Below are 16,903 nucleotides of genomic sequence, written 5' to 3' on the forward strand. Positions count from 1 at the left end.
AAAGTAGATTACGATTCGGGAAGGAAGAAAAATGTAAAATGGAAAATTTTAAATAAATGCCAATAAAGTAAGAGTTTGGTAATGGGAAAATTCCACTTTCGAACACCAATAGCCAATATGCATCAACTGATGTTTGTTTGCCGATTGTCGGTAGTTGTGAAAGCTAACGATTGATCCATTCTTTCTTGTCCTGTATCACACACCCTGATTTGAGTTGAGGATTATTTTTAGGAAAAATCATCATCAAGAAATTGCATAATCCTCAAAGGCTCTATTCCGACGACAGCACAGTAATCATCGTTATCTGTACGACATGGCCCAAAACCAAAAACTTATGAAATTGAATGGCCACAACCACCCGTGTCTACACTGTTAGAAAAATATGTTTTTCATATGTTCCGATATAAACAAAATGTGTTTCGGGCACAATTTTTAAACACAATATATTTAAGTGCAAACATGTAATGTTCCTAAACTAACACAAAATGTTTGGGACACATATGTTACTATGTTAGAATATATTATGTTTGGGGCATGAATGTTTCATAAAAATAGTATGTGTGAATGTAAACATATATAAATTTACAAATTTCGAGTAAACATATATATGTTATGATACTTTATTCAGAGAGCGACAGAGAGAGAGAGAGAGAGTTAGTATAGAGAAAGAAATAGATATGGAAACCGGGAGGGTTGAATAAAAAATATCAACATAACACAGCGAGAGAATGAAATGAGAGCAATTTCTGTGAATGTATGTTGTTTCGGAAAACTGTTTTATAATAAGGCCAAAAATTTGGTATGCTTAAGTCTAAATATTATTTAATTTGCATAGTAGAATGAGTATTCGGAATAAAGAGAATAGATATTCGGAACCAAGAGAATAGACATTTGAAAAAAAACAGCATATTTGTATTACAGAAAAAGATGCGAAGAACTCAAAAATTTCGTGGAAGTGAATATTATGTGAGGGAATGAACATAATCTTCTTTGGGGAATTCTTCCAAGCATATACTATTCTTGGACTCAAAATGCTTCCAAACAATAATATAGTCACATAAAACAAACATATCAATGTTTCGGCGGTATCCAATAATATATGTGCTTCCTGCAAAATATGTTTGGAACATATGTTAGAGAAGCGATTTTTTTGAGGGTGTATGTGAAGGACTATGGAGTATGGGAACAACATACGAATCCCTACAATGAAATAAAGGGTAAACATTTCCATAGACTGTGTCTTTACTTCAATGAATTTTGTATTAACTCCACAACAAAGAAGAAGACTATTCAGTCCATTGTGATACCACATTGGTGAACTTCTCTCTTATCACTGAGTGATGTCCGATTCCATGTTAAGCTCAATGACAAGGGACCTCCTTTTTATAGCCGAGTCCGAACGGCGTTCCACCTTGCAGTGAAACCACTTAGAGAAGACTGATGCTAAAATTAACTTACGTTTATTGCAAGAAAATATTCTGTATTCACGGTGTCTAAAACATTTTATGAAATAAACGTGGGAATAAATTTCAATGCACCGACGAATTCTCTTCGTAAAAAGAGCTAAAGATGTTATTGTGTTATGGTGGGTATTAAGTTCGAGTTTAGCCGCTAAAATCGCTTCACGATTACTTTTCTTAATTAATCCACTTTAAGGACTACAAACTTGCTTTGAGCTTTTCCCCAATAAGTTATAATAAAATTTGCAACAAATATGTATAATTTTATGCCTTTTTTTACAGATTTAGTTTTCACTTTAGCAATTTTAGCGGCTAAACTCGAAGTTAATACCCAACTTTACACCCAAGAAACTTTTCATTAAAACTACGAAATGTTACGTTCTTTTAACGAACGTTTTCACAGAAAAGCGTTCATACTTTTGATAATTTCCTTAATTTATTGCAGAATATAGAAAGAATAGTTAATGAAGAATGTTCCATGGCATTTTCTTTTCAATAACTTAATAATACCAAATCCTTAATCTTCATGTCCAATAAGCTCGTACTAAAATTGTATGCACATGTAATGCAGAAGAACATTTTTGTACTCAAAAATAGTATGAATGAAATACATCGCGGTTGGATTGGAAATGTTCGTTAATTCCATTCCATGAAATCTCAAGGAATAGAATTCAATTTAGATCCATTTCCGCAAGGAAAAAATAAAGGTTTGGAAAACGGTATCGCAACCGTTGTTCTTTTTGTTTTTTAATTCTTTCGAAAAATTTAAACCTTTATCACAAAACAAAATTGCTACAAAATTTTTATTTCTGCAATAATCGAATACTTTATGTTGCAAAATCATAAACCATTTTGTTTATATCAAGCAATGTTCTTTTCTGCCTTTATGTCTTAAATAAAACATTTTGAGGGTGAGTTGTATTTGGTTCATAGTTTGTATGAAGGGGAACGATTAAAGGATATATTTCTTTTAAATTAAGTTTCTTTAGATCGACTTGTAGGCGCCCACAATTGTGTTCTATAAATATAATTGCTTGACTGCATGGGTTGCTACGTAGTCTAGTGGATAGTGTGTTTTCTTATAAATCGAATACTTTTTGTTGCAAAATCATAAACCATTTTGTTTATATCAAGCAATGTTCTTTTCTGCCTTTATGTCTTAAATAAAACATTTTGATGGTGAGTTGTATTTATTTGGTTCATAGTTTGTATGAAGGGGAACGATTAAAGGATATATTTCTTTTAAATCAAGTTTCTTTAGATCGACTTGTGGGGGCCCACAATTATGTTCTATAAATATAATTGCTTGACTGCATTGTTTGCTGGTTCATAGTTTGTATGAAGGGGAACGATTAAAGGATATATTTCTTTTAAATTAAGTTTCTTTAGATCGACTTGTGGGCGCCCACAATTATGTTCTATAAATATAATTGCTTGACTGCATTGGTTGCTACGTAGTCTAGTGGATAGTGTATTTTCTTATAAATCGTTCAACATTTAAAAAATATATAAAATCGAATATTTTCGTCTACATTGCTAATACTAAACAACTTGGAAGTGAGAAAGATGTGAGGGGAGATGCAATTAGTCATAATATCACAGAAAAAAGTAAACTATTTTTTATACAATATAACGTCCATATTGGCTTTTAAGCCTGATTTGATATCCATTTTATTGGTTTCACACAACCACAAATCTGTAGTCGACATGGGGGAAATTTTACTCCACTCCACAGTCCTAGCTTCGACTGACAAGCCTATTGTGATACCACCCTGATCAGAATGCCAAATTTATTTTATTGCACTACGACAAACGCATTATATTATTAGTGGACCAATTGTATTGCTAATACGGATGGTGACCCCAATTGCTGTCGGACCCATATCTAACCGAAAACCAACGAAATTCTATTAATTTTTTTTTTGCTCATATGTATAAACAAATAAAACTAAAGCCAAAATATTTTGGTTTAAAAAATGAACCTATTAGCATGCATCAATTATTTTGCATCACTGAATTATTGACATAGGCTAACCGAAGAGCATACAAATGTTGAATCCAATGCCAAAATATGGAGATGACTGCCCATATAATTTCGAAAGGAGACATACACACATACATCCATAAATATATGCACTAAAATATACGATCACAAAAGTGCCACAATTCGGATTAAACATTAAATATGCAAAACTATTGATCATAAATCTTTACAAGGCAAAAAATGGTTAGATTATTTGAACTGAAAGCAAATGAAGGTTGTGGAGCGAACTTCAGAGTTGCCATATGATCCCAACATGTATATGCAATGAATGTGTATGACTCCTACGAGAAATTGGTGCAAATTGCCGCTGACGGACCTATCACAAAAGTACATCGCAATTTTTAAAATGTTCATATCATTTATTAATTTCTCTACTTTCATAATACTGAAATCTGATTGGATGTACATATTTACTAAAATACAATTATAAGAATAACCTATTGTTCATTAATATATGCTCAAGATGAAACAGCACCTGAAAAAACAGTGAACCCACAATGAATAAAATTTTTGGTTAATTCGAGGAAACGAATGTTTGTCAAATTTATTTGGGCAAAGCCCTATAGACTGCAAGATGGTTGGATGGACGCACGTTTCGGAATTACCACATTCCTCATCAGCATCCTCTACTTGCAGCAAAACTATCAACCAATTATCAGAATAAATTCAGGCAGTTCATTAAACTCAACAATGAACCACACTTGAACCATTCGAAAAAAGGTTTTGCATGACAGCCGGAATTTATTTCTACAAATTCAAGAAAAATTACTATAAATAATTATTTTTTTGTCACTTGTTAAAGAACATTTTGTAAAATATTGCAAGAATGTCTTTAGTGCCATAGATGGGATCATTTTTAGTAAAATTTACAATTGAAAGAAATAATGAATTATTTTGTGAGAAGTACGAATGAATTTTCCGGTTTTTTAGTTAATTTAACCAACTTGCGCAAACAATCACTAGAGTGAAATAAACTTTCTCCAAACATTATAATTCCATGAACTAAAATAATGTTAAATTGGCATAAGTAAAATATAGGGTTCACTTTTATTTGAGTGAGGTCTTTAAAATATTGTCCAAGAAATTACCTGCCACCGTTTTTAGTTTTCAGGTCACTTTACTAAATAACTACTATACCGAATTATAAAAATGGAAGTCCTCTAAAAGTGTATTCTTAAACCCGATTCTGTCGTGATTGTGAACTATATATATTTTTCTTTTAATGTCCGGTTGCTCGGTTGACAGAAAAGAAAATAATTTTTAATCACGAAATTTATCAAACCAAATAATGTTTAATTCTTCAGTCTCAAAAATTATAATATCAATTACCAACGTCAATTAAAATGCAATTAAAAAAATAATTTATACAATTAATTTTGTGATCGATTTTTGGTGTTATATGGACTGAACATTCTAAGTGAACGTAAAATATTGGGATCCCACAATACCTAACGTAACACTCCCAGCTGACATATTGAGGGAGCCACCGTGGTGCAATGGTTAGCATGCCCGCCTTGCATACACAAGGTCGTGGGTTCGATTCCTGCTACGACCGAACACCAAAAAGTTTTTCAGCGGTGGATTATCCCACCTCAGTAATGCTGGTGACATTTCTGAGGGTTTCAAAGCTTCTCTAAGTGGTTTCACTCGAATGTGGAACGCCGTTCGGACTCGGCTATAAAAAGGAGGTCCCTTGTCATTGAGCTTAACATGGAATCGGGCAGCACTCAGTGATAAGAGAGAAGTTCACCACTGTGGTATCACAATGGACTGAATAGTCTAAGTGAGCCTGATACATCGGGCTGCCACATAACCTAACCTAACCTAACCCTATTCTCATTGGTTGAACAACCAACATCGCTGCTACCGCATTTTATTTTTCTATGAGGATAGAGAAAAAACATGAGCATTATATTTGCAGATAAAACTTGAATGTATTAAATTGTTGTTCTTTTTATTGTTCTCCTCCAGATAATATGCAAATTTTGAAGATTGGGAACATTAAAATTCTTGCACACGTGTAAACTCGGTTAGAACAATTTACATCTTAACCGGTTGGAATTGTAGCATAGGTCATAAATTTATTTCTCCATTTTCTCCGCTAGATAAAGAAAGTCAAGTGGTAGATAATGAGCAAGTACTACATACAATAACAACATGTCATCCGTCCGTCGGTCCATCCTGCTGCCTGTACCATTCACAAGGCGATCGCAACATTAGCGAGTAAAATACGTGTACAACAACAGCACAGCACATCAATTGGATACCAAAGCACTTGAACACCTTCCGTGGTTTAGCGCCTAGCTTCGAACCTTCCAAACCCTAATCCTCTTGAGCAAACCAGAGAAGACCTTGTAAACCAAAGACACGATGGCTGTATCAGCATCACAGTTGAGGCTTACAATCTCAGCCAACACCATGCAAAAAAAACCAAAAGCAACCACAATAGACAACACTCAATGAATTCAAACGACAACGTTCATATCTTCTTGCCTAAATGCTCTTTAGTCACGAATGGGCGAAAATTGTTGTTATGGAGGACCAAAAGTAAGAACAACTACAAAAATATTACAAAAATTAACAAAAACTATGTTTATTCCTGCAATTGTATCATATTATTATTATTATTATTATTATTATTATTATTATTATTATTATTATTATTATTATTATTATTATTATTATTATTATTATTATTATTATTATTATTATTATTATTATTATTATTATTATTATTATTATTATTATTATTATTATTATTATTATTATTATTATTATTATTATTATTATTATTATTATTATTATTATTATTATTATTATTATTATTATTATTATTATTATTATTATTATTATTATTATTATTATTATTATTATTATTATTATTATTATTATTATTATTATTATTATTATTATTATTATTATTATTATTATTATTATTATTATTATTATTATTATTATTATTATTATTATTATTATTATTATTATTATTATTATTATTATTATTATTATTATATTATTATTATTATTATTATTATTATTATTATTATTATTATTATTATTATTATTATTATTATTATTATTATTATTATTATTATTATTATTATTATTATTATTATTATTATTATTATTATTATTATTATTATTATTATTATTATTATTATTATTATTATTATTATTATTATTATTATTATTATTATTATTATTATTATTATTATTATTATTATTATTATTATTATTATTATTATTATTATTATTATTATTATTATTATTATTATTATTATTATTATTATTATTATTATTATTATTATTATTATTATTATTATTATTATTATTATTATTATTATTATTATTATTATTATTATTATTATTATTATTATTATTATTATTATTATTATTATTATTATTATTATTATTATTATTATTATTATTATTATTATTATTATTATTATTATTATTATTATTATTATTATTATTATTATTATTATTATTATTATTATTATTATTATTATTATTATTATTATTATTATTATTATTATTATTATTATTATTATTATTATTATTATTATTATTATTATTATTATTATTATTATTATTATTATTATTATTATTATTATTATTATTATTATTATTATTATTATTATTATTATTATTATTATTATTATTATTATTATTATTATTATTATTATTATTATTATTATTATTATTATTATTATTATTATTATTATTATTATTATTATTATTATTATTATTATTATTATTATTATTATTATTATTATTATTATTATTATTATTATTATTATTATTATTATTATTATTATTATTATTATTATTATTATTATTATTATTATTATTATTATTATTATTATTATTATTATTATTATTATTATTATTATTATTATTATTATTATTATTATTATTATTATTATTATTATTATTATTATTATTATTATTATTATTATTATTATTATTATTATTATTATTATTATTATTATTATTATTATTATTATTATTATTATTATTATTATTATTATTATTATTATTATTATTATTATTATTATTATTATTATTATTATTATTATTATTATTATTATTATTATTATTATTATTATTATTATTATTATTATTATTATTATTATTATTATTATTATTATTATTATTATTATTATTATTATTATTATTATTATTATTATTATTATTATTATTATTATTATTATTATTATTATTATTATTATTATTATTATTATTATTATTATTATTATTATTATTATTATTATTATTATTATTATTATTATTATTATTATTATTATTATTATTATTATTATTATTATTATTATTATTATTATTATTATTATTATTATTATTATTATTATTATTATTATTATTATTATTATTATTATTATTATTATTATTATTATTATTATTATTATTATTATTATTATTATTATTATTATTATTATTATTATTATTATTATTATTATTATTATTATTATTATTATTATTATTATTATTATTATTATTATTATTATTATTATTATTATTATTATTATTATTATTATTATTATTATTATTATTATTATTATTATTATTATTATTATTATTATTATTATTATTATTATTATTATTATTATGTATTGCAAATTCCCTAATCTTATGTGTCGCACCTCAACTTCAAGATATATTCATAGCCTATTGTAGCCTGTTTTAGCCTTTAATTAATTCCGTACCTAATGTTCCGATAAGTTTAGTTTAACTTCATGTCTCTATATCCAAACAGCGCTTCTGTAACATACATTCCAAAAAAAATCTGTTTCGGACAGAAAGTCCGAAGAAAAAGCTTCAGCTTTCTAATGTAGGAAACTTTTTCTGTTATTTGTATACCCTCCACCATAGGATAACTTCCGAACGAAACAAGCTATCGACTTGAAACTTGGCACAAGTAGTTGTTATTGATGTAGGTCGGATGGTATTGAAAATGGGCCATATCGGTCCACTTTTACGTATAGCCCCCATACAAACGGACCCCTAAATTTGGCTTGCGATTGCTGTAAGAGAAGAAAATTTCATCCGATCCGGCTGAAATTTGGTACGTGGTGTTAGTATATGGTCTCTAACAACCATGCAAAATTGGTCCATATCGGTCCATAATTACATATAGCCCCCATATAAACCGATCCCCCGATTTGGCTTGCGGAGCCTCTAAGAGAACCAAATTTCCTCCGATCCGGCTGAAATTTGGTACATGGTGTTGGTATATGTTCTCTAATGACCATGCAAAAATTGGTCCACATCGGCCCATAATTATATATAGCCCCCATATAAACCGATCCCCAGATTTGACCTCCGGAGCCTCTTATAGGAGCAAAATTCATCCGATCCGGTTGAAATTTGGAACGTGATGTTAGAATGTGGTCTCCAACAAACACGCAAGAATTGGTCCATATCGGTCCATAATTATATATAGCCCCATATAAACCGTTCCCCAGATTTGATCTCCGGAGCCTCTTAGAGGAGCAAAATTCATCCGATTCGGTTGAAATTTGCAACGTGGTGTTAGTATAAGGCCGCTAATAACCATGCCAAAATTGGTCCATATCGGTCTATAGTTATATATAGGCGATCCCCAATCACACAAAAATTGGTCCTTATCGGTTCATAATCATGGTTGCCACTCGAGCCAAAAATAATCTACAAAAATTTTATTTTTATAGAAAACATTGTCAAAATGTTATTTCTATAGAAAATTTTGTAAAAATTTTATTTCTATAGAAAATTTTGTCAAAATTTTATTTCTATAGAACATTTTGTCAAAATTTTATTTTTGTATAGAAAATGTTGTAAAAATTTTATTTCTATAGAAAATTTTATCCAAATTTTATTTCTATAGAAAATTTTTTTCCAAATTTTACTTCTATAGAAAATGTTGTCAAAATTTTATTTTTTCAAAATTTTATTTCTATAGAAACTTTAAACTTAATTATATACGTATTTAATTGGCCTTTTTTTAGTTTAATATATACCACGTATGGACTATGTGGCATATATTACGGTGTTAGGAAGTTTTAAGATACCTTGCCATCGGCAAATGTTACCGCAACCCAAGTAATTCGATTGTGGATGACAGTCTTCAGTAGAAGTTTCTACGCAATCCATGGCCGTATATACTTGTTTTAAACTCGATTTCATTAGAGCATGATTTACTTTGGTTGAATCAAACAAAACATAATCTAAAGGGTGTCGTAACATAAAAAAGCATTTGTCTAGCATATAATCCAAAAAAGTTAAGAGATGACAACAAACAAACAAAATTGCGAACGCACATAGCAATATCTTAAGAATATTAGAGTGCTGAAATATGCGAAAATGAAGTGTTGTTTGCTAAATCAAGAATAACAAAAACGGCAGAAATAAAATGATATTTTTGCCGACTTTTAGCGCATAATTTTTAAGTGCAAGCATACTATGTTTATAAACATGACATAATATGTTTGCGACACATATGTTAATATGTTAGAACATTTTTTTATATTATGTGTGGATGCAAATATATATTAATTTAGATGACCATAAAGACCATGTACATTGTTTTCGTGACCATTTAATTTTTTAATTTTTTTGCAGCGAATAGAATTTTATAAAAATATTGAGCAGGTACACACGATTTTCATTTTGCGCGTCAGTCGTATGTTGATTGTTTTTTGGAATGGTCGGAGAATACGGAATTACTGTGTTTTGTGTTAATTTATTTATTCAGAAGTGGCACGTGGTTTTATGTGAACACAAAGAAGGAAAGTGTAATTGAAAAAATGTACCTGTTTTTTGTTCTGCTTTTTTTGCAGTTATGTTTCCAGTTACATGATGACTGCATTGGTACATTTGATGGGCACGAAGTATATATGGAATGATTACTTATTGTTGAAATTGAAATAAAATAGAGTGTGTAAAATATGTTATGTTTGCTTGCACGACATTATCAATACAAATAAACACGGAATTAGTTTATAAGCAAATAAAGTTAATTTTGTGTTTTCTTTTCTCAAGTGGCGTCCTTTTTCGACGACGAAAAAATTTTTTTCGTAAAGATCAAAACATTTTAGGTTGTGACCATGTTCTTTTAACTGGAAGAAAAACATTTGTGATGAATACCATAACATTTTAGATCGTGACCATTGTCTTTTAATGGAAACTAAATTATTTTTATCAATATAATAACATTTTAGATGAGGACAATTTAATTTTTCTTAGAACCATGTTCACCGGGCCACCATAGTTGCAGGTGAAAATGTTACATGGTTGCCGCAAAAATAGCTCCTATCATATTATTTTGCTCTTCGAATATGATTGTGACAATCATGTTTCTTCTCTGCGTGTGTATTCGAGTACTTAATATGTTTGAACAATACAAACAATATTTTGTTTGGGCAAATCCTGAAAATATATATGATTGAAGCAGAATGTGTTTGGGAGTATATGTTACATAAGCGATTTTTTATGGTGTATAAGAGAATCTACTCAGAATTTATTCCAACAAAATATTGTTTATCTTACCAGCATATTATATTGCACCCGAAGTATTTCATTCTTAATGTGTCCATGTATTTACTTACCGTTTCTAAAAATGTTTTACTTGCATACAAATAGTCTAATGGTGATTTCGATTGGTAAAAAATATGTTGCATATTTTACACCTTACCCCCATAAATCAAAAATTTTTGTTCGATTGGAAAATTCAGTGCAGCCTACCCTAAATGTGCACGTTCGATTGACGAGGTGGTACCCATCGCAAGAGCAAAAATGCAAACCATTTTACACCGTAGCTGGGCTACGGTGCAGATGGTTACTCTTTCAATCAGATGTTGAAGACGCTTTTATTCTTCGACCTAAATAATAGCGTTGTTGCAAATACAAAAGAAAGTGCGTGACGCGTGTATTGTGGTTGCTTTTCAATTTCTTCAACACACCTGATTAATTTACCAAGAAGAAGCATTTCAATTGTTTAGTGCCGCGACAACAAAATTCGATATTAAATATTTTCAATATGATAGCAAAATACAAAAATCAAATGCGTTTTTTTGCCAACACCATTGTAGATGCGCTATTGGAGAGTAGTTCTTCTGACGGCGATGAAGAAGTTACAACATCATTGCTTGGACGAAATGACCAACGGCGAGTTAAAAACTTTGTTTGTGATGTAATTAACTTGTACTCTGAAGTAGAAGTAAGATCATTAAAAATATATAAAATCAAACGTTTTAACAATTTCCCTTAGTTCAAGAAAAATTTGCGTGTTAGTCAAGATTCCAATAATAGTTGTTAATAATAATCAAAATATTTCCGCCAAATTTCTTTTGTTTTGATTTTACATCAGTGTTGCAACTCTTTTTGTTCGATTTCACACATAAACGATGTTGTCATTGCAAGGGGTTTCGGCAACACTGTGGTAACACCATAAAATGTTGTACCATTTGTATGCAACACTTTTTCCCAAACGAAATCACCATAAGTGAGCCTAACATCGGGTTGTCATTAACCTAACCTACGGATATAGAAGATCACCAAGAAATAAAACTGGGAGGATGTCTCCATGTTGGCCATATAGCAAAAATTAGAAACAAAATCATCAGGCAGACACACATCTACATATATCATCATTCTGATCACAAACCTATGTATGTAGAATTGAACATCGGAAAAAATGAGATATTACATGTGTGGCAAGAATCAGGCGATACAACTGTGATTTAAACGAAGATATGTCTGGCATTGTACTTGGAGAACATGGCTGTATATATCCTATTTATGTCCACCCTAACAAAATCACTTCTCTAACTTATGTTTCAAACATATTTTGAAGGAAGCAAACATATTTTTGAATATTTCCGAAACGTTACAATATTTGTTTTATGTGAACGGTAGTATGGTAGTATGTGTGTTCTCAATGGAAGAGTTGTAGCTTCAAAGGCTAGTGCCTACTTTTCTGCTAAACTCCAATAAAAATTTGCTATAACTTAAATTTTCTTTAAAATAAATTGTTCCATAAAAATAAACTTGAAAAACTATTTTTCCACGAGAATATGAACTTATGTATGTCGCAGCGTCTGATTTAAATCCAATTTCTGTTTTAACTTCTTTTTAGGGTTCAGAAAATGTCATCAAACGAATATCTTGCGATTCCAAATAAGGCAAATGGTTCCCTATGTCCCTATCAAATGAATATCGGAATATTGCCTAATCTTTTAGGACTATAGAAAAATCTGTTTCTTTGGGATTAGTTCAGTTCTCTGTATTTCAAACGGACAAATATACTACTAGGTTGCACTCTTAATTCCCACACCATAACTGGCTGCACATTTTACGCTAGGATTTTAGTTCTTCGATTACTCAAGTATATTAACCCTCTAATGCCCCAATTTTTTTTTGTCAGCTGATTAAATATTCAATGTTAACGACAAAAAACAGCAAAAAAACTAATCAAGAAAAATGTATACGGTAAAGTTCGGAATATGCTGCAAAGGCTCTGGAACAGGTTCAACTAAGTTTTCTTTTTATCTTATTCATTTTTGTTATCTTAAGGTGTGTTTTACTAAAATCTTCCTTATTTAATGAAGCCCGCCTAAAGGCGGGATTGGGCATTAGAGGGTTAAGTTGATAAGAAATGGTTTTCCGGAGCTGGTTAAGAACTTAAGTGCATCATGAGGGCTTGTAGTAGCACCGGTGCACGAATTGTAGCTATAATGCAAAATATTTGAACATATCGAACCATTGCAGGTTGCAGGGGCAAATCGAGGTTACGATTCAAATAGTGCAACAACATTTGTTGCGTCTACTTCTCCTGCAACTTGACCATGTTCGATTGGATTGTGCGCTCTTGAAGAAGGCTGCGTAAAGATTCGAAGTCTGCAGACACACATCGAACAAGCAGTCAATCTGTCGGTATCTGTATCTGTTTTGTTTTGCCCATACTGCAAATGGCCTATTTCGCAAAAGAGTCCAATAAACAATTTCAGTTCACTTAACCTCAACGAAGGTTATTCTGCTCAAATGTTTACTTTGACAAAAGGCACTCTCTCTCTTTCTGCATAGTGGTATTGTGAAGTGAGGCCTAAGTTCACTCTCTGCGATTACCTCACACTCTTTGTTTTCAAAAGTCTCCACTGGGGTTGCTCTTCCACCCAAATCCAATTAGAGCTGATGTCGTGCTTTGCACAAAAATCAGCATTGTACATTATGGTGGATTTGGGTGCGTTGGGGAAGAGTGTGTCTTTGCTTCTTTCTACTTTGTATTCTCTGCACTCATACAAGTCAAGCAACAAACCATTCATTTGGTTGCTCTCGTAAAGTGTTATGGAAAAATGAGTGTAGGTGGGTGGATGTATGTGACTATGTTCACTTTGAATCTATATCTCTATTGTACAGAACGAATGAATGCGCGCGTGTGTGTGTGTGAACATATGAGAGAAATATTTTCCTTCTGCCGCAATCGCTGGTTGCCCCATTGTGCAGCCTCTCTCATCGGTTGGTGTAGAAAATTTCTGCAAAACACAGTTTAGTGTAGACTCCCCGAGGTTTCGGTTGCTCTTAGCAAGTACGGTGCGTGTGCGAAAATACTGAAAAACCCGTCGGTATTCAAATATTAGTGGAAAATTGCAAAAGAAGATTGCCTTTTTCAAAAATAAACATGAAAGCAAAGCACATTAAATTGATTTAGAAATTAGATGAGGCACAGAGGCTTGGTGAAGTGATAGAAAGGCAGAAGTTCCACCAAAAAAACAATATGTTCCACAATACCAAAGTGCTGCAAGACCGCGCGTGAAGTATTGCCAAGAAAGGAGTTGCTCAAGCAAAGGTCATATGTGTGTACATACCACTTGGAATAGGTGAAGAGAGATGATATGACATTGCTTTCCATCCGCGTTGTATGATGTTTGAATTTCAAAGTCCTCCAGAAGCCCTGGCAAAATTCTAGAATTGCACTTTTATAACTCCAAACCCAATAACCATTACCATCACCGGCTGGACATCCAGTTTCCTGCAACCGAAGCAAACATATATAGAATTTCGGAACCCTCAAGTGCTTTTGCCCCCTTCCAAATTAAATAGGATAATGAAGCTCTCCTCCAAACGCTTGGCCACAAAAACCATCGGTTCATCGTCCAGCATGTGTGCACAATTGCAACAAATGTTAACCCTTCTTCTAATGGTCATTGCATTGTGTGCATCCAGAACAGGCAGCAGTCCCACACAACAACAACCGAAGCAGCAGCATCTACAGCATAAACAATCGCAGTCGGATGCGCAGCAGCAACTACAACTACAAGACGAGCAGCAGAATCATCAAACCACAACGATACGTGTCCAGCAATGCCGCGAGGGATGCTTAGAGAAGGTATTTATCCAAATTGAAATTGAAATGTTCCAACCATCATTCCCTCATACGTTTTGCATATTCATGCACTGGAAAAACTCGTATGTACCTCATCCGCAAAAAAGAACACACACACACACTCACATATGTGTGCGTAGCATCCATATGGAGTACTTACGCTCGCATTTCCTCCAGCTTTGCTTTAGTCTCGTCCATAGGGTGGCTTCTATGCTGCATGCAAGGAAATAGATTCATTTTCTGTGTGTGTCCGCACTCACACTAACAGCCATTCCTCCATAGCTTTTAACATATGGACTAACGCATATGCACTTTCAAACCTAATCGAGTACCGATGGCGGTCATGTCTCCTTACCAATCCGAAACCCTTTATCGCTCTAATGAGACGCTGGAATTTTTGTAATCTTGTATTGAATACTCTAATCATCTTTCACATGCCAGGATAAAACAACAAAGGACTTTGCAAAGAAAAAAATCTTCTTAATATTCCTTAGTTGTCGAAAGACGTTTTCAGAATTTCCAATTTGCGGTCGTTTGTTATGGGAAAAGTTTGGTTATTCTGTCCATTGGTGACCACCAATACCCTTGCCGCATCCTTCGACAATGCATGGTAGTCCCTTTGATTCTGGGGATATTTCCTGTAGTTGTCTCTCGCCCCTCTTCTCACAGATGAATTATTCAAAGTGGCAAATACTACTACAATGGTAAATAATCAACAACCCTTTTGTAGTACACCCTCCACCCCTCGAACTTCACTCGTCCTTCGAACAAACAACAACTACACCCAAAGTCGCAAACTTTCAACTTTTGCCAAACTTGATGGTGATGTGAATGCGGCAGATTTACACCAAACATTCAACATTTCATCTCGGCCAATCTACACGTATTTGGCAACACTCACACCAACAACTACAAAAACAACAGCAGTGGCATCATAGTACACAAAAAAAACAACACACAGAAACAACAAAACGCCCAACTAAAACTGCTGTCAATTTGCATCTTTAATTTTCTCTAAAAGTTACAAAACTTTTTCCGTTTCTCGAGGAAATGACTGAACAGCTGTAATCTAAAGCTCTGTTGACAGCCTTCCAGGAATCGTCAACAATGACGAAGGATTGCTCTTTTCACCATCCTGAACTCAGACCCGATCGTATGGAGCCTCAAGTGCAATGTGGAAAATAAAAAGTTTCGAGGAGGGTCTCCTAGACACAAAATGGAAGAGTGGATTTGGTCTGGTACAGGGCGTCGTCTATTCGACATGGATAAAATGAATGGCAATTAAGAGTTTGTTACGAATCCCAAATTAGAAGTAACTAATCACACATACAAACACATTTTTGCATACAAAATTACTTCAAATAGGGTTGATCGGATTAGTGAGACAGTATTCCGGAAACATTTTGAAACGCTGTACATTTGCAAAAATGTTGTACATATCTCGATACTTTCGAGCGCTCAGTTTGTTACCCGCCTTGATGTTCGTAGACTAATAGAAAAAATTACGTTCCATAGTCGTGAACGGACGGTGACAAAATGAAACGGAAACATTCACAAAAAATCAAAACGGAATGTTCACAATTTCGTCAACGGGCGTTCACGATATCATGAACGGCATTCGTTTTTCTTTAGCCATGAAAAGTCTTAAAATAATCGTTAGACGTTATTATGGCAACTCCTTCGGTGGTACAATATGCTAAGGCGACTGTTAACGCGTATGGTGCAGAAAACACAGGTTCGAGTCACAATAGCGGAAATTTTTTAAATTTAGTTTATAAAATCATAACCATAACGTTTTCAGGTCATGAACACTGGTTGTTGTTTTGACAACGCATGGTGTCATTTTATCGTTGTCAGATTGACACCGCCTGTTCACAGTTTGACACCACATGTGTGTTGATTCTCTTTCACGAATCGTTTTGAAATGAACACGCCGTGCATGATTTTTTTCTATGAGTATAAGCAGTGTTGCCAGTATTTCTCTGGCTCTTGTCCTGTTCTTCACAAAAATCCTCTTTA

General features: G+C 31.0%; 1 protein-coding gene across 2 annotated transcripts in view; it reads left to right on the plus strand.

Moving 5' to 3' along the window:
• Positions 1-14,058: 14,058 nt before the first annotated feature.
• Positions 14,059-16,903, plus strand: part of LOC142228175 (uncharacterized) — a 72,923-nt gene continuing 70,078 nt past the window's right edge. For both annotated transcript variants that reach the window (XM_075298520.1, XM_075298521.1), the window contains exon 1: positions 14,059-14,887. In XM_075298520.1, the coding sequence (XP_075154635.1) occupies positions 14,606-14,887 (282 nt within the window). In that variant the 5' untranslated portion in view covers positions 14,059-14,605. The remainder of the gene's footprint in view (positions 14,888-16,903) is intronic.

Source organism: Haematobia irritans, chromosome 3 (assembly GCF_050003625.1).
Source record: "Haematobia irritans isolate KBUSLIRL chromosome 3, ASM5000362v1, whole genome shotgun sequence".
Taxonomy (NCBI): Eukaryota; Metazoa; Arthropoda; class Insecta; order Diptera; family Muscidae; genus Haematobia; species Haematobia irritans.